The sequence below is a fragment of the Microtus oregoni genome, unplaced genomic scaffold (assembly GCF_018167655.1).
Source record: "Microtus oregoni isolate MIOR12 unplaced genomic scaffold, Mior012 000008F_ref0000371, whole genome shotgun sequence".
NCBI classification, from domain to species: Eukaryota; Metazoa; Chordata; class Mammalia; order Rodentia; family Cricetidae; genus Microtus; species Microtus oregoni.
In genome coordinates, this window is record NW_024543067.1 from 41,563,822 (window position 1) to 41,591,185 (window position 27,364).

Sequence of the window (27,364 nt, forward strand, 5' to 3'; positions counted from 1 at the left end):
CCTTGAACATAGACCAACAAGCTCTACCTCTTACTGCAGAGATAACTTGTTCATTCATGCTCAATGATGTTCTACTCACAATAGCCAGAAATCAGAAATAGCATAGATATCCACCAACTGAGGAATGAGTGAAAAATTGTGATACCTTTACACAATGGAATATTATTCATCTGTTAAAAAATAAATTCACAGATAAATTGATGGAGCTTAAAAAAATCTTCCTTAGTAAAGTATATCAGACACAAAAGGCAAATATTGCATACTTTATATGTGGATATTTTAGATATGTGTACTTCAATCTATATAACCAGAGAAGTAAGTAACTAGTAAGGGGCCAGGGGAGAAATGTCCAAGGAAAAAGGAAATAGAATATAGGGTTATGGAGAGATAAAAGAGAACTAGAATAAGAGGACTAAATGGGGAGAGTGTGTGTCTCAGCTAGGGTGCCTACTGCTGTGACAAACACCATAATCAAAAAACAAGCTGGGGAGGAAAGGGTTTACTAGGCTTATACTTCCACATTGCTGTTCAGCACTGAAGGAAGTCAGGACAGGAACTCAAATAGGGCAGGAACCTGGAAGCAGGATCTGATGCAGAGATCACGGAAGGGTGTTATTTACTGGCATGCTTTCCATGGCTTGCTCATTCTGCTTTCTGAAAGAACTCAGGACCACCAACCCTGAGATGGAACCACCCACAATGGCTGGGCCCTCTCCAGTCAATAACTAATTAAGAAAATGCCTTACAACTGGATCTAACAGAAATATTTCCTCAATTAAGTTCCCCGCCTTTTAGATAATTCTAGTTTGTGTGTCAAGTTGACATAACACTAGTCAGCACAGAGTAGGGGAGCAGGGTAAAGCATGGGATAGGGAGGGACAGGTAACACTGAAAACCTTTTGAAAAACCAACTGAAGGGACTCTAGTCAGCCTGAGCATGGCGAACACATCTCTGGCAGGCCCCATTCCCTCTGCCTTGCTAAAAACTGTTAGATTACATTCCTAAAGCTACCCACTAAGACCTATTCCTGTATTTGGTCTCTTCCTCCTCCTCAGACTGACTACCAAGGTCTAGATATCAAAATACTGAGGTCCAGCAATCAAAAGTCCCCTTTGGCTCACCTCATTAACATGACCAATTGAAATCAAACACCTCATCCTAACACAGGATTCCCCTTACCTGTATAAACCACCACCTGCCTATGGGCCGCGTCTGTCTCCTCTCTATACAGAGATAGTCCTTTGTTAAACCCCTCTGGGACAAATACCCCTTTCTCCTCTCCCTTGTTCTCTTCTCCTCTCTCTTGTTCCCTTCCCTTCCCCTCCCCCTTGTCCCCTATCTCCTGTCTTTGTCTCTTATTCCCTGCCCTCTGTCTTCCTCGAGCAAATAAATCCCCTTTGTGCTGTGAGCTTGGTCTTCAGGGTCCTGAGCTAATGCCAGTCCCTATATATATGAAAACATACTAGATAGAAATTTCCCAAAATATATACACTTATGAAAGGGATCTAAATTAGTCAAATAACAGGAAGACAATGCCCTGATGTGGGATTCCCCTCTGTATGCTGTGAATACCATTGCTTAATAAAGAATCTGCTTTGGACCCTATTGCAGTGTAGAACAGGGCAAGGTGGGAATTCCATGCAGACAGAGGACTAGAGAGTAGGCGAAGTCAGGGATAAGTCATGTAGCCATATGATATATGGAACCTTACCGGTAGGCCACAACCACGTGGGGAGGCACAGATTAATAGAGTTGGGTTAATTTAAAATATAAGAGCTACCTAGCCATACGCCTAAGTGATTAGCCAAGCAGTGTTTTAATTAATACAGTTTCTGTGTGGTTATTTCGGGTCTGGGCAGCTGGGGAAATGAACAAGCAGCCTCTGCCAACAATGCCCCAATTAGACACCTTATTCCACCATGCAAAACCTTCAGTACCAGGAATGGGTTACAACTTGTAGAGTCCTTGGCAAAAGCTGCCCCATGGAACCTCTCTGCCAAACATTTTACGGGCTGTTGGTGGTTTTCCACAACCTGATGTAAGGCCCTATTTCTGAAGACGACACTTGTTTATGGTATTAAACATGGAGCATTCATGGTCGCAAGGCACCTTGCATACTACCGGAGAAGAAAAGTAATCATCACTATCACCCAACTACAAACACTGAGAACTACAACAGTGGCCTGCCAGCACACTGGTGCAGCGTTGGTGCACACGTTATGGGAGTAACACTTTTCTTATTGGATTTAAGGCCCAGCACAGGAGATGAAACCCATACCTGACACTGCTAAAGTGGCCAAGAATCTGATACTGATAGTCTAGGGAAAACCTAATACTATTATTCTGCTAAAGGAACATAGCAGAAAAAATGACTCCTAATGGCATAGGCCTATACCCAAAGATCAGTGCCTGACTCAACCCACATCAGAGAAGCTTCTTGCAAGTAAATGGGAATTAACATAGAGACTAGCATCAGGACAAAGTACACAGAGTAAGATTTTGGAGAACTCAGTCATAAATGAGATGTCGTTATCTATCAAACCCCTTCTCCCAGTGCTCAGGGATCTATGCCAAAGAAGAGGTGGGAAGATGACTCCAAGGAAACAGTGTCTTCCAGACACAGCAGGACTTGTGCACACACAAACTCACAGGCCGTGGAAGCACACACAACAACAGGGTCCCAGCACTGCGAGGGGGTAGTAGACACAGGTTCCCACTGCTAACCAAGAAGTTATCTGCAATTGATACCCACCAGCAAAGGGAACATCAGCTTTCTCCAGTGGAGTGTCACTGGGTATATTAACCACACTCCAGGATAGGCCCCATGCCCTGGAATAGTTGGCAAACACAAAATGAACTCAATGGTGTGTTTTGGGCTTCTGTCTCATTTTGCTTTGTTTTTGTACTTTTTGTCTTATTGGTCTCTTATTTGTTTTTTCATTTTGTGTTTTTGTGGGAGTTTTGTGTTTCTTAATGGTTTTTTGTTTGGTTTTGTTTCTTGTTTCTCTTTTAGAGAGAGAGAAAGGACACAAAGTTGGGTGAATAGTAAAGTAGGGAAGAGTTGAAATAAGGGAAAAACAATAAAAATATGTTGTATGAAAACATTTTCAATAAAAATAATAAAAAACAAAAAAATGACACTACATAATAAAAGTGAAAAGGGTATTTTTGGACACACCAAATTCACACTTGTTCCAGATAATTTGTTTATGAACTGGATTCTCAAACACATTCTTTCTTGTATTGCATCTTAAATTATAGCTTTTTATCTGCAAACTATAAGAGATTTAATTTTCATATCACAAAGTGCTTAACTTATTGCTATGAGACAATTACAAACTTTTCTTATGGAAAAGATATCCTAACTGTAATAAAGAGGCCCTTCTCCCCCAGCTCACTGCGGAAATGGCCAATTTTATTACTGGAGAAAAGGCCCCAGATGAGCCTGAAGCACCAGGGTATGAGGAAGTGTCCAGAAGAAATAGCCCAGTGGTGGGGTATCTCATTGGATGCAGGGCCCATTGAAAGAACTCCTAATAGGCAAAGCAGGGATTTAAATAGGGATTTAACAACAAAACAAAGCAGAAATTGGGTTAAAACCCAAAGTATAAATAAGTAGAATGAATCCCAGTTGATACCAATAAGTGACCAGGTAAAGAAAGAGGAGACAAGTCTCCACGTGGGAGAATTTCTAATGATATTTAGACACACTGCTCAGAGTAGGGTGAACTTACCTAGTCCTTAAGTAAAGGCTACACACAGGCCCTGTTTCCAAAGAGCCCTATGGAAGGAGGGCAAGAAGGGTTTCACAGGGGAGAAACGGACTACTGCAGCGAAGTAATCCGAGTCAGTATCATTATGTTTTGAGGTCCATGTCATCAGTAGGACATGTTTTGAGGTCCATGTCCTACTGATGACATGGACCTCAAAACATAATGAGAATGGTACTTTCCTTCTGAGGTCTCCCTAAAAACACATAACCCAATCCAAAATGAATCTCAAATGGACAAGGTCTTCAAAAACAAAACGGTCTGAGAGTTTTGCAGCTATGAACAGACTAAGCAGTAAAGAGAAGGACACTTACCAGAACATGAAACATGGGATTCTGGGTCAAAAGTGGGATGTCCATTCAAGATCAAGGGTGTCTGAGAAAATATAGGCTACAGTTTTAAAATAATGTATCAAAATTGATTTATTAGCTGCAGCAAATGTCCCAAACTAATGTGAGAATAACAAGAGTGGGCCCGACAGAACTCTATTATTTTTGTAACTTCACTGTAACTTTTCTAAAACTTCCAAAATTATAAATTCAGATCTTAAGAGCTAAAGAATGATGTAAAAAAAAACCAGCACTTAGCAATTAAGACCATCTTGATTTGGATCTTTTCATTTTAAGCAATAATGATTAAATCCCTGAATTATGGTATTAGAAAAAAAAACAAAACAAAATCTCCCTAGAGAATTGCCTAGGATGGAGTCTCCTAAGCAAACGCTTAGCATGTGAGTAGGTTTGTGTCATTGCAGAGACTGTCTACTAGTTAAATGACTCTTGCCTGGAAAACAATGGTCCAGTTCCACCACTGGGCTGGGCATAAAGAGATCCTCAGATGGCTGTGATGCCCGGCCAACTCCCCTGAAAGCATTTCATTCCTGGTGCACCCCGGCTCCAAAGCAGCCCCCCCGAGCCACCTGTTCAAGGGTCATCTCTATTTTCTCTATGTTTATATGTTTATTTTAAAAATTCTATAATCATGGAAAAGTAAAGTTTTATAATTTTATACTTTCAAGTTTGAAATAATTTTAGATTTACAAAACATTACAAAAAAAGGTCTTGGAAAAAAATCCTGTATCCCGTTTACCCATTAGCCATAGTACAGTGGTCAGAACCATAATATGAATGTGGAAGCCTTAGGACAAGCTGAGTTTCAGGCTCCATTCACTTGATAATGGTTGTCCCTCAAGCACCCAGCACCAAGGTTGCACTGACTGGCCCTGGCTCCTTACGGTCTCCAATCTCTCACTGGCAGGACAGTTCTCCAGCCTTTATCTCTCATGTCCTGGATCCTTCTGAGAAGTAAAATATAATAACCATGGAAACCCCAAAGGGGCTCCGCTGAAAAGTACCTCTGCAGTTAGTTACCAGGATGTCTGGGAGGAGCCTGAACCAGGCTTTCTTGCAGGAAGAATCTGCAGTCACCAGCTGAGCAGATGGGGGAGGGTGGGAATGTGGTTGGTTGGAGCAGGCCTGCCCCCTCCCCCACCAGGGCTCACAGATAAATGGAATTTTTAGTCTTAAATCTCTTGTCTTCTTCCACAGCACCAAGCTTCTAGCTACCTAGATATCCCACCTCATTCCCAAAAGCCCTCTGAGGGGGTGAATGCTTAAGTTGACTCATCAGACCTGATTAGAACTAGGAGCAACTAGCAACCATGGTCTCCAACCTTCCTGGAATTGTACATCAATACCATATTACCAAGGTCAATGCTTTCTCCTGCTAAGGTAAGGAAGGTAGCATCCTCCCTATCAGGGTCCACTTTGTCAATAGCACAGATCAATGTGGTGCTATATCACCACCTAGTGTTCAGAGTAACACACTGCAGCCATCTACCCCTATAGTTTCTGCCCATCACTGGGAGTGTACCAGGTTCACAATCTTCAAGAAGCAATACACAAAAACTTGGCAAGTGTGCTCTAATTGTCCAGAGTGACAAACCAGATTCAGCAGGGGAAAGCTCTGGGGTATCACAACTCCCCCTCTCCTTTTACTGTGCTTTGTTCAGTTATTGATCATTTCTAGTACTTAACTTGTCCTTTCTACAAACGCATGAGTACTGGATCCACAGTAGGCCCCAAGAGCATGTGTTCCTTCTCATCCTCTATATGGATGGTTCTCAACCTGCGGGGTAACATATCAGATATACTGCATATCAGGTATTTACATTACGATTCACAACAGTAGCACAATTACAGTTATTTATGAAGTAGCCATGAAGTAATTTTAGGGTTGGGGTCCCCACACATGAGGAACTGTTTAAAGGGCCGCAGCATTAGGAAGGTTGAGAACCCCTGCTCTATATTCTTTTCTAAACTAAAATCTTCCATGTCAACCTTAAACGATCAGAGGACACTTCATGAAAGGTATGAAATTTGCTAAAGAAAAACCAGCCAAACTGTGACTTCTGGGAGCCACCCTGTGAGTGGGAGCAGGAACTCTGACAGCAATCGCCTTGGACACAGCTCATTCACCCTCCTCCCTTTCTCCCGCATACTGAGTCTGGCTCCTCTGACCAGCTGGAGGCCAGGCAGGACATTAAGAACCTCCCTGTGCTCCACTGCAGCCCAGTTGCCTAACAGGCTGCGTGCTCTTACCAGCCAGCGTCTAGGTGTGCTGAGCACACCAGCTTCTGGTCAGTTCTTCTTTGCTTAATCAGGTCTTTCCTCACCATCTTTTTCTGTACCCTTACATTAAACTGGCATTGTTAGCATCATTGTCTTTTCTTTATCCAGACTGACACTGCCTCTAAGTTGTAATACTTAGTTCACATGTGCTTGATGTAGGCATTGCTGTTTCAAGCTATCAACCTAGTTTTCTCTTCGCTTCGATTTGTTCTATTTTCCTGTCTCATTTTTGACTTTCTTTTGTTAACTGTATCATCTTCTATTATTCTTCCACTCTTGTAGAAAACACTATAGAAACTGAAACACGACACTGCTATCCTTGTGTTTGCTTTCATGTTTGTGCGCAGGTGCACACACATGAACTGACCTCGAGAGTCATTTACCTTGCTTTTAAGGCTGGGTCTCTCACTGGAGACCTCAGGTTTACGAATTAGTCTTGATTTGCTGTCCTGAGCCCCAGGAATCCCCTTGTCTCCACCTCCACACCACTGGGATTATAGGAACCTACTACCAGCTTTTTATGTGGGTGTTGGGGATCGACCTCAGGTCCCTTTGTTTGCAGAGCAAGTACTTGACTGACAGTTATCCTTGAAATATCATTAATTTCTTTTTTTATGCCATTTTAAAATTTTTTGAAAGTATTCTTCGCTTATACAATAATCACAGTTTCCCCTCCCCCTAGCCTCACCCCTGTATCATTAATTTCTAATTCAAGTTAGCATCTTCCCTGTTTTCAAAACTACTCGAGAACTTAAGATTAGCACTTGATTCCTGAACTGTTTGTACCCAATACTAAGTCTTCTAAAATTTCTACTCAGCTTCCCAGCCTTACATCAGTAAGTGTCAATCACTGTCCCCAGCTCTGGAACACTTGTCCTTCTTTCTTGACAGCCCTGGAAACATGGTGATAGATGATTATACTATGACTTTTCTTGTTTTCACAACAGAAGGGTTGGTGTGAGACAAGCTCATCACAATTGGCTCAGAACTAAGAACCCTAGATGCCTTATTTGTGTGACTGGCTAACTGAGGAGTGCAAGGTATAAAGCAGAAGGCAGTGGTGTACCACCTGCATGATCTGGGGCAAGTTATTTAATTAAATGTGGTGTTCTCATCTGGAAAACAGAAGTAACACTGCAAGTTACCCTGTTTTAAACATTTTAAAGATGAAGTACACTTAGAACAGGTGTGCTGGTTAGCGTCTTGTCAACTTGACACAAGCTAGTCAGTTATCTAAGGAAGAGAAACCTCAACTGAGAAAATACCTCAATCAGACTACCTGTAGGCAAGTCTGTAAGGTATTCTCTTGATTAGTGATTTTTTGGAAGCACCCAGCCAATTGTGGGTGGTACAATCCCTGGGCAGGTATCCTGTGTGGTGTAAGCAAGCTGAGCAAGCCATAGGGAGGAAGACAGTAGGCAGGCATCCTCCATAATCTGTTTCAGTTCCTGCCTCCAGCTTCCAATCTTGAGTTCCTGCCCTGGTTTCCATTCTTGATAGTTTTAATATAAAATAAATCGGTTTCTGCCCAGGTTGCTTTGGTCATGATGCTTATCACAACAATGAAAATGTAACTTGGACAGCAGGTATATGGCATGTTTGAACATCAGCAATATAAGCATTCTAGCTAATTATTTTTATCATTATGTAACTGGCCATGATGGCCCAACAACGGCCTATTTTATGATTCCTCCATGAGAATGGCGACTGGTAAAGACCATGAACGTTCCATTTTTCTATCTGCCTCTTCTGTAGCCTTGGATCACTCAGGCTTGAGCTGCTGCAGTACATACTCTGTGAACAGTGAGCGCAAGCAATGGCAGGCTCTTTTGGTAAAGTACGTCAGTTAAATGAAGAGTCAGAACTCAGCAGCATGATTGGGAAGTAAGCTTTGACAAGATGACCTCCAAACTGGTCCCCTACAGGAGAAAAACAGCCTGACAATGACCTGGCCATGGCTGCCTTTGCACAAACTGGCCCACATGAGCATGCCCACTAATGACTTCCCCTTGGGTTAACCCAGAGTCTTTCACCGTGCTTGGAGACCACTGACACGGGTTGCCTGATCCACGGAAGCAATAGGAGTCCAGCACCACAGACTCACTCACTGAAGGCAATGGGAGGCAGGACAGGAGGTATATAAGCAAGCCTGATTTCCACAATAAACGAGACCGCAGCTACATGCTTTGCTACTCCGGGTATCTGTGACATTGACTCCGTGCTTTCTCACCCCTTCAACTAAGGGGTGTCCAAGCAGGGTCGCCTACCACAATCCCCAAGACTGGAACCTCTGGAATGTACCCATAAATGTAGCGCATGGGCAGTTGTATTCATGGGAGTTTGCTACAGAAAGAGATGGGTCTTCAGTTGACCTGAAGCTTCACTGTGTCAGGCAAAGACTCCTAGGAGTCCTGGCTAGGAAATAAGCCCCATAGTTCAGGAATAGAACACCCCAGTGACAGTTCTATACTATCTTTAAGAGGACAACTCCCATAGGCCCCACAAGGACCTTCAAGAAAAGGCTTTCACTGCTCCATAAAAGATGCATTCAGGAAGCATTATCACGAACTCCTATTATGTAGAACGTTTCTAAATGTCTAAATATTGGAATATCCAAAGTACAATGTACATGTGAGAAGTGAGACACAAATAAATATGCTTTGTGCCCACCATACGGAAGTTACCACCACTTTGCATTTGCACGGCTTGCCGTTTCACCTGTGGAGATGAACCAGCTGGCCTCACTGGCTTCCCAGACAACATGCTGGTGAAGAACCCATTAGCCAGGGTCCAGTTCTGCAGCTCCAGTGCCACCACTCAAGATTCAACAGACACAAGGTTGCCTCACCACAATCTACTAAAATTTGAGGTGAAAATCGAGACTTAACTATGAGACAAAACAACAAAACCTGTCACTGAACTACACAATTGTGGCTCCAAAAATGGTCTATATCCCACTATTGATATGTCCATTTTCAGTAGTACACACGCTTTCCTTTTGCCCACACATATAACCTTTCACTGGAGAAAACCTAACCCCTTCTGTCAATGTAAAGAACATAAGAGACCTTGGAAGCACTCTCCAAAAACATATCCTCATTGTCGCTCCTCTCCACTTGGTTTTAGACCAGTCTCTGAGCTTCAGGACAACCTCTTTGCTATCTGAAAACCATCTTTAAGCTCCATGGCCATTTGGCAATCACAGCCCCCTCCAAATACAGCTGACACTTGACTAGTTTCTTTTGTTTTTGTTTGTCTGTTTGGTTGGTTGGTTTTGGTTTTTTTTTCTTTTTTTCTTTCGTGTGTGTGTGTGTGTGTGTGTGTGTGTGTCTGTGTATTTTGTTTTTGTTTTGTAACCAAGACTTACTGAAAGCAAGGTTGACATGAAGAAATTAACAACATGGAGAAAATAATTAAAAATAACAACACAGTTACCATTCCTAGAAGCCACAATTGTACCATTCTCAAGACAAAGCTGACAAGGATCTTTCTCCTGAGACTCTGCCTGGGCTGAGACACAAGAAGGCTGTTCATTTCCCCCTGCAGGGTCCCCTGTAACTACAGCTCCCTGACAACAGTACCCCAAAATGTTGCACCCTCAACAGACTCCACAGCTCTTCTCTTTAGTTTCCAACAGAAGGAAATAAACTTAACAAGAGTTTCAACAGCTATGCATTCTTCTGCCACTACCCTGTAGGTGCCTCAGGCTCAAACCCAAGGAGCACTCTGTCAGTGTGAGACTACTAAACAGGTGCCCTTTAGAAAGGAAGAAGGCCAAACTGGTCAAACTCGCAAAATTTAAACATACTTCTGCATGTCAATTAGTACTGAAGAACTTGAATAAATATCCCATAAGGCTATTTATCATAATTGATTTTTTTATTTAAAAAATTACAGGGGGCAATTTCCAGCGTAGTTTATAAAAGTACTGCCATATCAAACATTTTGTATTACTTCATTCCAACGAAGAGGTGCCTTTTTTTTTAAGATACTAATTCCAACTGATGCGACATGTGTCCTTAAAATAGAAAATTCCCATCATTTATTTAAATGTCAAAATTAAGATTTTTGAGAAGTTTATTGCTTTATGGGTGGGCAAGATGCTACTACCACATTTTAGGTAAATAAACTTCTTTATTAAAAACTATGAGGTCATTTCTGTTTAAAACTTTCAGGATAATTCACAGAAAATAGATATATTTATTCGAAGTACACATTGAAGGGTTGGCCATCTAGCTATGGACATTTAAAGGTGTAGCAGCTCTTTAAAGAAACAACACACAGTGGTTCTGCTTGGCGCACTACACATAATTGAAATGAATAAAACTGGAAGACCAGTACTGTTATGCTATGCTCTGTTAGAATCTTTAAACAAACAAAAAAATCACACACTTAGTAGTCCATTTGTGCTTAAAATATTCATATGCGTGAGAAGCTTAAAGAAAAGACCTCTGTACATGATCATTAAAAGAAAGTTATACATTTTCTTCTTTTGAAATTGCACTGTTATTTAAACCACTTTCCTAAAGTCAAACCCTCTTTTGCAGCTGGCACAGTTTTCAGGTCTAATTGGCAACTTGGGGAGGTCCCTCTGGTATTAGTGAAGTGAAGAAGGTGGAGATAAAAGACCACGCTGAAGCCATCAACCCGGGCCTCTGCACTGCACTGGCATCTTCACCTGCATCTTCTCCACTCTCATCTCCAAGTCCATCATCCATAAGACGCTCCTTTCAAAAACATAAACACACTCTTGAGGAATTGGTACCACAAACACCAACTTATAATAGTATAGGGAGGAGCTAAATACTTTCTATGGCAAGAAGAAATCTAAGTATGTATGGAAAATGGTAAATCCGGGACAATTAGAAATCTTTGTGAAGTCTAAAATTAATAAATTCTGTGGTGCATAAATAACTGCCAACATAATACATTCTCACCAATGCGTAATTTTCTTTTTAACTATTTTTATAGAGATGTTAATCTCTCCACTTATTCTAATAGATGATATGACTGACTATTACATGCTAAATTCCCCAAATGAAACTACCACAGTTTCTATATTAATTTTTCTTCATGTGCCTTCTACAGGTATCTATGGAATCCAAGAATCCATCATCATTTCTGTCCCATATAGAACTAAGGACTATCTACCTATAAAATCCACACAAACACCAATAACCTACCATTTCTTCAAGTTCTAGGTTGTTTGCATTCTGCCCGTCGTTGTTAATGTCAACATTGTTAGGAACCTGTTGCTGGCCGCCTTCTTGCCTGAACGGGAACCATCCAGCCTGGTGTCTGCTCAGCAAAATAAAGAAAGTAAGCCACAATCACTTGTGTTTGTAATACTATAAAACAGTGTCCCTCAGGGAAACACTACTGGAGGTGTTCTAATAAATGATAAAAACAAGTATCTTACTTCAAGTCAGTGGATTTCTCAAGATTAGTAACACCAAAACAAAATCTAATTCAAATCTAAAAGTCTATCTTGTACATAACTGGCTCAAAGTGACACATTAAACCACAAAATCTTTTGGAGCTTTTTTCAAAATGAAATATAACTAAATATATTTCTTTGCCTCTTAGAGAAAAGGCAAGACCAGGAATCTACTTATGAAAAAAGTGTGACCTATGTTTCTAGGACTTACTATTGATAAATATTACTTAAAAAAAGCATCCTTTTGAAATTATTTATCATATTCTTGAGGATACTAAATAACCGAATATACTACATAAATCTGAATCATCAAACTAATAATTTATATAAAATACAATAATTAAATACTCTGCTTTTAAACAATGCTGATAAATATTATTACAATACCTGTGCCATTGCTTTTGGTTATTATGAACACGCTGGATACCTGAAGGCCAATATTAAAAATCCTTCATTCTAACTGACTACATTATGCTAGAATCTGTGATAAACTCTTTAGAAATAATTAAAAGAAACCACAAACAGTTAATATCCATCACTCACAAATAAACCAGCAGCATGGCTCCCATTACCATGATAAACCGACTAAAAGAAGAGTAGAAGTATACGATGCTGAGGAGAACTGCAGCTCGCGAGAATGTGTACACCCAGTCTAGCCAGTCACGGTTGAAGTCCTCTTCGTTTAGCACTGGTCCCCCCTGTGCATTCATCTGAACATTCTCATTCATGGGCCCATTTTCTTGGCCCACTAGGTTGGGAGCTGGTGGAGGCTCTTCTCCAGGAACATGTGCCAAATTTAAAGGTGGTGATGCAGTGGGCTGAATTGGGTTGGCACTTGATGTGGCCTGAGCTGTAACTGCAGCTTGACTGAAATATTCACCAAAATATTAAAAAGAAAAAAAAACTTTACCATATTATGCATTTTAAAGACATTTTAGGTAATGAAAAATTTTTATAACCCTAATCTTGACTATCACACTCTTGCTCTGTGTTTCTTAGGAAGTAGTTCCCAGTGAAAAAGTGGGGCTAAGGAAGAACTTTCTCTTAGCCTGGCCACCTAAGACCACAGCAGAGAGGAGGAGAAAATGATAATGGCCATGTTCACATTCTGGTAAACAGTTTACAAGCTGACAGTGAGTAGCTAAGGGTCTTTCCGTTAACAGCTTCCTTTATTATTCTACATGGAATGAACATCTCGAAGCTCCTGACTTGCCCTCATGCCACACTTCAACATACTTGTCTAAATATGGGTTTAAACATCAAATGATTCTTGGATAACCACTCCTCAACCCCAATCATAGTTTTTGGGCAACTCCATTTGAGGAGTTTTGTCACCTGAGAAAGGACTGTGCCCTTTTAAGGTGCTGTTAATGTGACTGTGTAAGTCAGAACAGATAACAAGATGCCTCAGTGGGCTATGGCACCTGTCACTGAGCCTGACCACCAGAGTGTGATCCCTGGGACTTACGTGGTATAAGGAGAAACAACTCCCATACACTTCCCTTTGCTTCTACATGTGACACAGTGTGCACATGCACACACATACACACACAATAAAAATGGTCAATTTTAAATTTTGTTTTCTTAAGTCAGAAAAAGGGCTAGGGATGTAATTCAGTTAACATAGTCCCAATCTGCCACACATGAAAACCCTGTGCTCCATGCCTAGCACCACATAAAGTGGTATGGTAGCATGTATGTGCCTATAGTTCCAGAATTAAGAGGTGGAAGCTCTAGGAACAACAGTTCATGGTCATCTTTGGCTACATAACCATTCTGAGACCAATGTGGGCTATATGAGACCCTGTCTCACAGAGAAAAATAAGATTAGAATAAGTTGTTTATTATAGGTTCCCCTAAAAACAAGAAATGGCTGGGATTTGTTTTTAAATATTAACAAGGAAAAGTTGTAGAATGAGATTGACATGACTTTGTAAATACTGACACTGAAACAGGTACACAGAGATTCAGTTTACTATTTTGTATTGTTTTATTATTTAGTATTTTTAAATGCTTAAATTATATAGTCAACACAGCTAATAAAAATTAAGGAAATGTTCCCTGGGTATAAACTCCTATTTAAACCAATGTGCTAATACCTTGGTTCTTAATAAGCCTTTTGTTTCTAAAACATTTCTTATTTTATGACTGTTTTAATACATGTGTGAACTTGAAAAGGTAAAACCTGTGACTCAAAAGTTAATGGTGCACACAAGGTAATATGTCTCAGCAGTATGCTACACAAAGTCTTACTCCCTTTACATGGTTCTCATGGAGGTCACAAACAGGACAAAGGGTGGAAAGCAGAGTACTATGCACAAAGTCAACACTAATCCATAGCTGACACTATAGAAGTACAAACAGTCTCCCTGAAGCCAGTGTTTATGAACGAACACTAGTATAGGAGCTTCATAAAGCAGGTAAGCTCTGTACAGGGATATATACATCCCTCAGGCTGGAGGCAATAAAGTCAGTAGACATTAGGAGCAGAAAAGAAATGCCTGATATACTATTACTTGAAGTAGGATAAGGTTCGAGTATCATGAGATAGAAAGGAAAGCTAACATGAAGTAAAACAGGTTTAAAATAAAAAAAGATCAGGCTAAAATTCTGGAAGCAGGATTCAAAGAAAGAGCAGAAGCTCAATTATATCATTTCTGTAAGGTTCTGGGTTCAGAGATAACAGACACTAGAATCGAGAACTTTCTTGACAACTAATAGGGGAAGTCAGAAGGAAAAGGCATTTAAAGAACGAAGAAACCCAAGTTTAGACGCTCTGAACTTAGAGCAGAAGCAATTACTCTTTAGGAATCTCCCAAGAAAGAAGTGACACAGGAAGCACAGAAGGTAAAGGACTCATCATCATGAAGGAGAGAGTCAGTAATTGCAGCTACAGAAGAAAGAAATCTAAGAGCACTGCCCAGGACAGATTCCTGGGTGCCAACAGGCACACAGTGGGTGGGTGAATCTGCCAAAGTGAGCCAAGATTGTTACTGTTAAAAAGGAGGGAAGAAAATAATGAGAAAAAAAGAGGAGCAAGAAAACAGGACCATACGAACCAGATGAGGACACAACACAGCAGCCGGTTCGTTGAGGACGAGAGTACGGGATAAGGATGAATGGGAGAACGAAGCAGAGACTTGACTCACTGACGAGATGCCTAGTTCCTCTGGTCACAGTCAAGAAATGAGTGCAGTGACCATATGTGCCACACCGAGCCTTACACTTCCTTGGGCCACTTTTCCTTTGACCTTTTAGTCTCCATGCAGACCTGCAGTCTTTCAGGGAAACTCTCTTCTTCAACTTCTATACTGTGTTTTAAAGGTATCTGAGTACTGCTAAATGAAATCAGGGGTAAGAAGAAGGGGCTAAGACCCAAGTAATTTGAAGTATCTTCTGAGAAGCTCATAAGTTCTTACTCAGTAATTTTGAAGTATGACAGAAACAAATGCAATCCCAATTCAACTTAGGGTAAAGGAACATGAAGCCATTAACAGAGAGGCTAAAACAATGAATTAGACAGACTTACTATTGCATATAATACTGATGAGCATACATCTGCTGCCACCACAGCATCTGCAGTGGGCTGAGAGCAGGGTACACGGGAAACCCAGGTGGCACAGCTTGTCCAGGAAACTGGTGGTCCACATTTCTGCAATAAAGAATAAATGAAACCTTTTAATGTGTCAAAAGCTAAAAAAAAAAAAATCCTCTGGACTTATTTATGAACTAAGTCAATCACCAACACAGTATTTTTAAATCTTATTGAAAAGATACTTATTTTCAACATTCATTCCTCAAATAACACAATATATCTTACCTAAGTTGGCCCTGGACCCAAGTATATAAACAAAATAAGTCATCCACAAAACACGAAGTTAGTGTGAAAAAAGTAAAAAAACAAAAAAACAAAAAAAAAAAACAAACTTTGAATTTTAAGTATATTCTTTTTAAGAATCAAAGCTATAAAATAAACTTCATGACATTATTTTGAGGAATAGGTCACAGTCAAGCAGTAAAATTTTATTAAAGATACAGCAGACAAATAATTTAAAAAAACAAACATTTCAAATGTAAGCTGTCATTTAAAGAGCCAAGAGTGAACAACATACTTCTAAATTTCTGTAAATAAATTAAAATTCTATTAGTTCAGTAAAACTTGTAGAAAGTCATGATTAACTTCCTTATGCCTCAGTTTCCCTAACTTTGCAGGGGAATCTTCCTCAGAACATTGCTACGGTGTACTCAGCAAACGCCAGTGTTGGAATTTGAAGGCAAATGTCCCAGGCAGGCTCGTGTATTTCAACACTTGGTCCCCATCTAGTGGCACTGTTTTAGAAAGTTAGGGAACCCTGAGAAGATGCAGTTCTGCTGGAAAAAGTGAGTCAGGGGTAGGGGCTGACTTTGATATTTAATAGCCCAGTCCCACTTTCTGTATTTCCTGTGCTTCCTGACCCGCTGTGATCAGCTACCCCACACTCTTGCCTTCCCCACCATGATGTATCCCTTCAACTATGAGCTAAACAAAACCCCTCCTTCTGAAATCGCTTGTCAAATATTTGGTCATAACAAAGAAGAATGTTACAGTGAGCTAGTTTTGATTTAATTAACCACCCCTTAAATAAGACTCTAATTCTTTCTCTGATGATGGGTGACCTCTAGCCTACACATTTGTACACACATACATACAAGCACACACACACAGTCTAGAATGGAAGGCAACTATTAAACATATATTGCCAAAAAAAAGCAAATGCTTCTAAGATTATCTTGATATGTTATTTCCCTATTTGTTTAATATTGTTAAACATGACTGAACTATGTAATCAGTAAAATTCATTCTGTGCTTAAGCTAGCATATTATAATTCTCAGTTATGTTTACTGACTTTTAGATAAGATGTTAATGTTCAGCACTCGCCAGGAATCAAGAAAAAAAAAACTCTTTTGATACTAAATGACAGTATTATTGAAACCTAAAGGAATAGAAAAACTAATAAAAATTCATTTAACTGTAGTGATTTGAATGAGAATGGCCTAAATAGGCTGGTATATTTGCACGCTTAGTCCTCAGTTGGTGAACTGTTTGAGAAAGATCAGAAGGTGTGGCCTTGCTAGAGTGGCACTGTTGAAGGAAGTGTATCTCTTTGCGGCTAAGAGTTGAGGCCCAGTGTTGCTCTGTGTGTTGCCTGTAGAACAGGGTGTAAAGTTCTCAGCTACCACACCATCACCATGCCTGCCTGCATGCTACCACACCCCCAACATGATAATTGACTAAGCCTCTGAAACTGTAAGCAAACCCGTAATTAAATACTTTCTTCTATAAGACTTGCCTTGGTCAGGGTGTCTCTTCACAACTGAAACCCTAACTAAAACAATAATTTAAATGCTTTGGATACTATGCCATTAAGCAACAAGTAAAAGAAATTTTCCACACTAAGAAATATGGTTATTAAATTGCTGGTAGAAAAATAGGAGTTCTAAAAGTTTCACCTTTTCCATATAGTCAAGTATTCTAAAATACAGTACTCAGTTAAATTACAGAAAATGCAGCAGAAATTGGCAGCTTAAAAAAGCTGTTTTTAATAGTCATTAACATCTTTTACATACAGAGTTCCTAAAAATAATTATCATTAGGGCACCAAAAACAAATTAAAGCAATGATAAGCTTTTGTTGTTTCCTAAGTCAGAAGACACTAAAAATATCTATCAATATTCCAGACCCTGTTGATCTCTAGCAATACACACACACACACACACAGAGAGAGAGAGAGAGAGCTAGTACTGACTGTGAAATCCAACTCTTTCATTGCTAGTGACAGTATGAACTAAAATAAACTTTTACAGAACAATTTCTAAAATGTAAAAATGTTCTCATATCTGTTTGTCTAAGTAATTCTGCTTTTGAAAATATGCTTACAAAAGTAGCAGACATGAAAATAAAAACAAAACTTCTCATCTTTTTGCCTTTGAGTCAAGGCTACACTTGTCGTATAGCCTCCTAACGCTCCCAGTATATGTTCTCACTAACAGAGACACACTGGACACTATGATAATATGCCAACGTAGAGATTCCTGGCACTCACCTCCCTTTTGAAACTGTTCTTAACTTCTGACTGAGGGTGTTTTCTCTCTGACCTATCTACACTGACCCATCTGTACATCTAGGAATCCATTCAGTCAAAATATAACAACAAAAAAGGATGCACGCATAAGTTATCCATTATGCAACTATTTAATAACAAGACTGGAAATAATTCAAATATTTTTTAATAAAAGAGTAGACATTATAACCATGTACTTACTGAATTACTATATAGCTATAAAATAAATTAGTATCTCTTTATATATCTTTGAGTGACTTCTTCAATATTATCTTAAACAGGATATAGAAAAATATGTATAAATGCTCCTATTCATGTTAGAATGAGGAGGACAGGGGGCTGGAAAGACAGCTCAGAGGTTAAGAGCACTGGCTGCTCTTTCAGAAGTCCTGAGTTCAGTTCCCAGCAACAACATGGCTCACAACCATCTATAATGAGATCTGGTGCCCTCTTCTGGCATGAAGGTATACATGCATGAGGAACATTGTATACATAAAAAAAAAAAAAAAAAGAATGAGGAGAATATACTTGAGTACATATACAAAAGTTTTCTTGAATTTTCCACCAAGAAGTAATGGAAAGATAAATTAAAAACCAATGAAGGCAATAAAAGAATAACAAAATATTATGAGAGAACAGGAAAGCAGAATAAAGTAAGTCTCTTGAAATGTGTCTGAATAGGAGACCTATAACACTGTGTACAACTAAAGAAAAATGCTACCCCATAAGGAAAACACAGCAAGCTGTAATAGCACAAAGAAATAAACTTTTGTTTGTACTTGACAACAGAATTATTGTATGGTTTAAACTTTCAAAATTTTTCTTAGGCTTATTTATGTATATGAATGTTCTGCCATGTATGTATGTGTACTACACATGTGCCTGGTACCTGCAGAGATCAGAAGAGGGCACCAGATCCCCTGGAAGCAGCGTTATAGATGTTTATAAGCCACTATGTGGGCTCTGGGAACTGAATACAGGTCCTCTGTAGGAGGAACAAGTATTCTTAACTGTTGAACCATCTCTTCAGGCCCTAAAATAATATTCTTAAAAAGACTTCCTCTACTGTCAGAGATCTTAAACATCCTCCTGGTTGGTTATTTGTAAGTAATTCTTTGCATAATCAATAAACTTGACTTTCATTTTGGAAAGAACTAATTTTTTCTATATTTGCTTAAATTTTTGCTTTAATGTCTTCTATAGAACTAGGTTCTCTGGTGTCTTAGGAACTTTTTCCTGTACGTTTTTGTTGTTGTTGTTGTTCGGCTTTTTGTTTGTTCAAAACAAAAATCAAATTTCCTGTCTTTATTTTCTATCTGATTTGATTTTGTGCCTTTTTGGCTGGAGTATGTCATGAATTTCTTCATCAGAGCTTTTTCTTTAGTTTCTTCATAAAATGATCACGACTGCATTTCAGATGACTAAGATTTTGCATCCTCCTCCATCTTCTGACTCTACATGTCTGTACACAGACAGCAACTAAGTGCTGGCCACTATGCACAGTGAAGCACAGTTCAACCTTAATAACACAGGCACTACAACTATAACCCGGTTCTACCTTCTCAGCTTCCCAGATTTAAGTAAGTTCCAGGCACCACAAACCATCCTCACACCACTATGCCCTCTGTCCATGATGGGTATTGTCCCCTTAAGCCATGAGCCAAAATAATCAACGATCCCAAATGAAATTCCAATATCATTCTTCACAAACAGGAAAGCATCAAGAATTTTATATAGAGGCACAGAAGACCACAGACAGCCAAGGCAATCTCAAATAAAAAGAATAACACAGAAAATATCATCATTTCTGATTTCAAACTATACTACAGAGCTATAGTAACAAAAACTAGCATGGTGCAAAGACACACAGATCAAAGGAATAAAACTGAGAGTCACTGATATTAGTCCATAAAACTGTTACCTGGTTTTTTTTTTTTGGAGATATCAAAAATATACATTAGAAAATAGAACAGCATCTTCAACACATGGTGCAGGGAAAGCTGGATTTCAACATACAGAGCAATTAAATTAGATCTTTATCTCTCGCCACAAACAAAACCCAACCAACTGAAACTGCTGCAAAGTGGGCAGCACACTTCGGCTCACTGGCACAGGCACACACTGTCTGAATGAGACCTCAGGATCACAGGAAACAAGACCAACGGCAACAGATGGGAGATCGTGACACTAAAAGCTTCATTACAGCAAAGGAAACAAATGAATACACAGACCACAGAATGGGAGAAACTCTTTGCCAACTGTTTATTAGCAGAGAATTAGTATCTAGAATATACAAAATCCAAAAAGCCTTTAAACATTAAGAAAATAAATATTCCAGTTTTAAAAATTAGCTATACAACTATACAGAACATTTTCAGGAGAAATACAAATGTCTAGTAAATAAAAGAGTACTCAACTTCCTTAGACATCAGGAAAATAAAGATTAAAACCACTTTTAGAATCCACTTAATGTGCCAGACTTTGTTGACTCCCCAGGGGAAGAAGTGGGGGAGTGGGCTAGTGGGGAGGCGAGGTGGGAGGGAGAACTGTAGTTGGAATATAAAAAAGAAAACAGAGAAAAGAAAAAATCCACCTCACCCTAGTGAAAAGGGCCAACAGGAACACAGCATGGCAGTAAATGCTGGAATGGATTTGGTGAACGGGTAATTCACAGTTAGTAGGAACAGAAACCAGTTGAAGCCACTTTGGAAACCAGTCCAGAGGGCCCCCAAAAAAGTTAAAATAGCATTGCCTTATGACCCAGCTACACTACTCAGGGCTTATACTCAAAGTACTTCATATCCTACTACAGAGACACTTAAGCTATTGCTCTATTCACAACAGAAAAGAAATGGAAACAATCTAGATGTTCATAACAGATAAATGAATAAGGAAAATGTGGAACTTATACACAATGGAACACTACTCTGCTGCAAAGAAAAATCAAAGCACAAATCTGCAAGTAAATATATGGAACTATGTGGGAGCTCAGGCTCAGAAAGACAACTGCACGTGTTCTTTCTCACTTGCAGATCTCCCTCAGTTTGCATACTTAATTTGGAACACAAGAGGGAGCCAGGGAAGTAGAAAGAAGTCTTGGGTAGGTTGGGGGAGAGGGAAGGATACCCAATAAGAATGGAGGGATAATGGAGTATAAGTAGAAGATAAGTAGTGAGGGGAGAACTAGGGTTGGGAAGGCTTAAGAAGGGAGAAATGTGGGAGTACGGAGAGAATCAGGGGTGAAAAAGAGCTGATCCAAAGGAAGAGGATATCACAAGCCATAGAGGAGCTTACTATCACAAACCCAACTTTCATAACCAGTGGAGGGAATAGTACAGCACATGTAAAAAGAAATGAGGTATACTGAGTTAAAAGATTAAGCAGGGATGGGGAGGGGTATAGGAAAGGAGGGACAGGAGGTGGGCTAACTAGAACTAAGGATATCTGAAAAAATATTAGGAAAACCCGCTAGTCAGTAAGCTAATTTCAAAATACAACTTTAAAAATAATAATTCAAATAAAACTACTCTGTACAGTGCCACTCCCAGAAGACGGGTTATTAAATGAAATTCTCAATACAAAGCATGGGATATCTCCCTACAAGTTATTGGTCAAGAAGGACCAAGTGCTTCCAAAACAACACAAGTTATAGTCATTGTGCTTACCCACCATAACTACATGGTAAGACCCTATTATTTGGTGGCAGGACACACAGAAATCAATCTCAAATAACCAGGACACGTCCTCCTTGCTTGGCTAGCTTTCACAGTGCCAAAAGGTACTATGCAGTCTGCTGTGCGGGGAAAGACGCCAATGGTCTTTTGAATCCTGGACCATGGGCCCTGCATGTTATAATATGAACTTTCCAGACAAGCTATATATAATGGTACAAGAAAAGCATGTTATGAGGTAACTAACTGCTTTCTCATTGATTTGGGGCCTGCTCCACATTGAGGGAAGTCCCTGGTCAAAAGCCCATAGCTCGGAAGATCACAGGCCCTGGAGTAGAATGTGCTATTGTATTTTGCTAAATGACCATGCTGTTAAATTGCCTTCTAAATATTTAGTTTTGTACCCGTAGTCCTGGGCTGCTCTTAATCTTGGTCAAAGAAACTTCTCAATGACCAGCAGTCAACAGGAGGATGTGCAAGTGCCAAGAGTAAAGTCTGACTGCTCATTCTAACTGGGACATCTACATTAACACCACAACAGCTAGGTTAAAGCAGCATCTCGAAAGAGGAGGTGGAAGGAATGTAAGAGTTGGGGTGGGGGCTGGGGGTTGTTACAAACCAGTCTTCTGGACACAGCAGCTGTGGCTACCTGCACAAGACTTACTTCATAAGATCAACCCAACAAAAGATCTCCAGGCAAAACCCCTTAGGAGTTTTCTGACACTGCTGACATGGGATAGTTGCTGGGGTCTGAAGAACCATTCTTTATAGAGGATGTGGCTGCTACTAGGTTTCTCATGCTGCAGTAGATGGCCCCCACACTCATGTATATAGGAACAGCACTAACTGGACTTAGTGAATTTTTCAAAAAGCAAAACAAATAAATACATGAAGTTGGGGAAGAGGGCATGTATGGGGAACATGGGGGTAAATTACAGACAAATATTTCATTATGAACATGCACGAAGTTTAAAAAAAATTTTTAAAAATTGTCTAGCCGGGCGATGGTGGCGCACGCCTTTAATCCCAGCACTCGGGAGGCAGAGGCAGGTGGATCTCTGTGAGTTCGAGGCCAGCCTGGTCTACAAGAGCTAGTTCCAGGACAGAAACCAAAAGCTACGGAGACACCCTGTCTCGAAAATCCAAAGAAAGAAAAAAAATATTGTCTATTCATTCAGCCAACCTACTAGATATTGTTGTTATACACTTAGTCAGCATTTAATATTTTTTGCTACTTTCTCTGTTTGTTGTTACATTTATTTTAGCTTCTCACTTTCAGTAATTATCTAATTTTATTTCTGTTACATCTGTTTGTGAATAAAGCATGTGAAAATATTTGTACTTTAATAATCAAAAAGATGCTACAGTGAAAAAAACTCTAAAGTAGATTTGTGTGTATGTGTGTGTGCGTGTGATTTTATAGGGTCCGAATTACAACCCGTACTCTTTCACTTACCCCTGGATTACATACGGAAACTGATGACTCTGAGCTGGGTCAGTCTGTGCTTGTGGAAGGGTACGATGCCTCAATCCTTCTGAAGAACCAGCAACTAATGACAAATTCTCTTGACTGGGGGATGGAGTTGAATCAGAGTGATCTGAATTCTAAAATAAACAAACAAAAAATGTAAGTATATTTTACTAAACATGTATCTATAAAATCCCTCTGGAAAAAAAACCCTGAATTTTAGAAATCGATTTGAATCTCGTATCCCATAAAGCATATTTTGATTTTAATGAAACTAAAAGGGTCAGAAAGCCAAGATTATGATAATAATACTGTATTTATCAGATAGACAACAGAATAACGACCTACAAAAAAATGCATACTAAATTATGTAGATTAAATGACAGCAAGCAAAGCTCCTTTGACAACGACTAGCACATAGAAAATGTCTAAGAATGCCACTAACTTCTAGTCATTTAAACTGCTACTATAAGCCAGATATCTTGTAACATACATCGAAGTACCGTACATTATTTAAAACATAATTACATTTTATATAAATTATAGTATTCACACCTTGAAAGGTTGGATACAATGCTACTTTTAAATCCTTCGAAGTTTGTTAAAATTGCAACATCCTCTTGATAGGCAGGATATCTTTTAGCCTGTCTACTTTCCTAAGTTCTGTCCAGGGGGAAAAAAATCACAAGCACACTGATCTCCTGCAAAATGATCTCTTTAAGAAGTTACTTCATTAAAAAAAGAAGTTACTTCATGAAAAACTGATACTAAATATTTTACTAAGAAGTCTGGCTCATTATGACATAACCAAGAAAGGCTTTTAAAAAAAATTCTCATTAAATGGGTCATTAAGATATGGTATTCAGGGCTGGAGAGATGGCTCAGAGGTTAAGAGCACTGATTGCTCTCCTAGAGGTCCCGAGTTCAATTCCCAGCAACCACATGGCAGTTCATAACCATCTGTAATGAGATTTGGTGCCCTCTTCCGACCTTCAGGGATACATGCAGGCAGAACACTGTATACATAATAAATAAATCTTAAAAAAAAAAAAGATATGATATTCATAGCAGAGCAGTATTGGCGCTTGCCTTTAATTCCAGCACTTGGGATGCAGAGGCAAATGGATGGATCTCTGTGAGTTTGAGGCCAGCCTGATCTACAGAGTGAGTTCCAGGACAGCCAGGGCTACACAGAGAAACCCTGCCTTAAAATTGCCTCCCCCAAAAAGGTATCGTATCCATAAGTATAATTAATAGAAAAGCCTAGCTATATGTCAACACACCCTAATTTCTCTAAAACTTATTACTTCTCATTTTATTAGGCAATTCTTTTATGATTAGATTTTTTTATTATTTTCAAACCTCTTTGAAATCTTTAAACCATAAAAAACATAGGGGAAATTAAACTTATTTTTCCTTTGATACTTTTCATATTTTCATAACACTCTAAAAAAATATATATGCTAATGACATATTATGTCATTATGGCCAAGAAACCACTGGCTCAGTAGGAGAAAAACAAAAAATAAAAACTAGAATATACTTGTATCCAAAACTACATTAAAAAAAAAATCTCTGTGCTAGTCTGGAATTTGTCCCTTTTTATGCCAAGGTAGGAAACATATAAAGATTCATATTCAATTTAATGTAAGTTCAATTCCCATGGCTGGTACAACAGAAGACACACTGAGTAAATAAGCAATTTAAGGATGTATTTCTTTTTTTTTTTAATTTATTATGTATACAATATTCTGTCTTCATGTAGGCCTGCAGACCAGAAGAGGGCACCAGACCTCATTACAGATGGTTGTGAGCCATCATGTGGTTGCTGGGAATTGAACTCAGGACCTTTGGAAGAGCAGGCAATGCTCTTAACCGCTGAGCCATCTCTCCAGCCCCAAGGATGTATTTCTTAAAGAACCAGTTATCTAATATATATTAGAAGATCTCTCAGGTAACTTACCCTATTGATTACACCTGCCTTAATATTTGGATTGAATTCTTTTCCCTTTTTTCTTTTTCTTTGTGTTCCTCAAGGCAGGGTTTCTCTGTGTAGCCTTGGTTACCCTGGAACTCACTCTGTAGACCAGGCTGGCCTCAAACTCACGAAGATCCACCTGCCTCTACCTTCCAAGTGCTGGGATTAAAGGTGTGAGCTACCATAGCCCAGTTGATTAAATTCTTAACCAGGGAAATACCTTTAACACAATCAAAGTTCCCTGCTTCAGCAAGAAGTAAGTAAAGAAAGCTTCCATGATCTCCATTATCTCACCCTAAAAGCTACTCCTACAAGCTTCCAAAAGAATTTCAGGCAGAAATGAGTATTTAGTTACATAAGAGATAAATATATTAAGTGATTCTCCTCCGCTCTTCATTGTGAATGTAAGCCTAAATCCAGTGATTAAAAAGCAAAACAACCAAAACAAACAACAACAAAACCCCAAAGTCTTCTGTCAAGTAATCTACCTTAAGAAAATTTAGGTCATTTAGATTTAAATAATTTAATGTGCTTTGAATAGAATATACTACACTTGTTACCTTACTATTTCTTAAACTTCACTAGCCTAAGATTTATATTATATAACCACATCAACTCTGTTTCCAGAGTATTTCAGTAACTAAATCTATAAAGATTGGCTCCATTGCTGATATGTCCATTAATCAAATTACAGCTCATGGTGAACAAATCTTGTAAGCAAAGTAACACTGTATCAAAAACAAATGCTAAATGTCATAGTCTTAAATTTTTCAAACAACCTCACTGAGTGTAGTGGTAAAGTCTTCGATCCCAGGAACTGTGAAGCAGAAGCAAATGGACCAAGGCCAGTCTCAGCTACACACCGTGAATTCAAGTCCAGAAGGCTTACATGAGACCCGTTCTCAAAATATCAAATGAAGAACTCCAAGTGATCCATCTGGTTTATTTTATTTTTTTATTTTTATTTTTATTTTATTTTTTTTTTTTTTGATTTTTCGAGATAGGGTTTCTCTGTAGCTTTTGGTTCCTGTCCTGGAACTAGCTCTTGTAGACCAGGCTGGCCTCGAACTCACAGAGATCCGCCTGCCTCTGCCTCCCGAGTGCTAGGATGAAAGGCGTGCGCCACCAACGCCCGGCTAAAATACTTATTTATTTATTTGTTATGTATACAATATTCAGTCTGTGTGTATGTCTGCAGGCCAGAAGAGGGCACCAGACCTCATTACAGATGGTTGTGAGCTACCATGTGGTTGCCGGGAATTGAACTCAGGACCTTTGGAAGAACAGGCAATGCTCTTAACCACTGAGCCATCTCTCCAGCCGCAATCCATCTGTTTTGTTTGCACATTTGTTCTTTGCTGTGACGAGGACTGACCCACAGCGTCACATATGCTAGACCGTGTTGTACTGCGGAACTATGCCCCAGCCCTCCATTTAGTTTTTAGAGGCAGATAAAGAAAATCAGAGAAGTTCAATGTTTACTCCTCTCAAAACAACTCACAGAATTGGTGCTGGATGCCAGTGCTTCATGCCCTTCTCTATTGGTGATGGATTTTGGAGAACTGGGAGGACTCCGAGAAGTACAGACTAGATGAACCATATGATACTCATCTTGCTAAAATTAAAGAAGATCATGTTTAAAGAAAAATTTACAGTTTAAAAAGTCACTGGCTAAGCTAAAGTATTGTACTCAAGACTTAAATTCCTTTCCTTTCTAGCCTAGCCATTTTGTTAGTAATAAATTGTTCAATATTTGGAGGTAAGTTTGCCATTTTAATATTTTGTAGCCTTCTGAATGCAATATTTTCTATCCATGCTTAAGGAATGGTTTCAATACTCAATGACTATTATGTTAAAAGTACTTGGCATACATAGATTTTAAACAACAAATATTACAAAATATTTCATAATAAATTTATTATTTTCATAATAAAATTATCAACATAAACTATTAATCCAATATAAAACATATACTGTCTTAATAACAATGTAAAAGTCACCTTGAGATTTGAGACCCACAAACTCTGAATAGCAGAACTACTTCAGTTACTTGAACATACCGATAAAAGCAACTCATCTCTTTTGCCTTAATTTTAGCAAAGTGAAGTACAGCTTTTTACTGCTTTCCAAACTAAGTCAACATTTTTTTATCTATAACATTTATACACACAGATATAGAGTATATATTTGAATTCTATTCTGTAAATATTCCATATTATTTCCACAGATTTACAACTGTGGCTGAGAAAAAACATTCTAAATAATAACTAGGCTGGTCTTTATGCTTTAATGAGATCACACAGAAAT

General features: G+C 39.0%; 1 protein-coding gene across 2 annotated transcripts in view; it reads right to left on the reverse strand.

Annotated features, from left to right (window-relative positions):
- Positions 1–10,261: 10,261 nt before the first annotated feature.
- Herpud2 (HERPUD family member 2) overlaps positions 10,262–27,364 on the reverse strand; it is a 30,507-nt gene continuing 13,404 nt past the window's right edge. Inside the window, exons 3-8 of one of the 2 annotated variants that reach the window (XM_041657490.1) lie at positions 26,559–26,672; positions 23,068–23,216; positions 15,368–15,490; positions 12,382–12,705; positions 11,585–11,699; positions 10,262–11,128 (exon numbers count right to left, since the gene is read on the reverse strand). In XM_041657490.1, coding sequence (XP_041513424.1) covers positions 10,967–11,128; positions 11,585–11,699; positions 12,382–12,705; positions 15,368–15,490; positions 23,068–23,216; positions 26,559–26,672 — 987 coding nt within the window. In that variant the 3' untranslated portion in view covers positions 10,262–10,966. The remainder of the gene's footprint in view (positions 11,129–11,584; positions 11,700–12,381; positions 12,706–15,367; positions 15,491–23,067; positions 23,217–26,558; positions 26,673–27,364) is intronic. The other variant, XM_041657491.1, reaches the window with a different exon arrangement.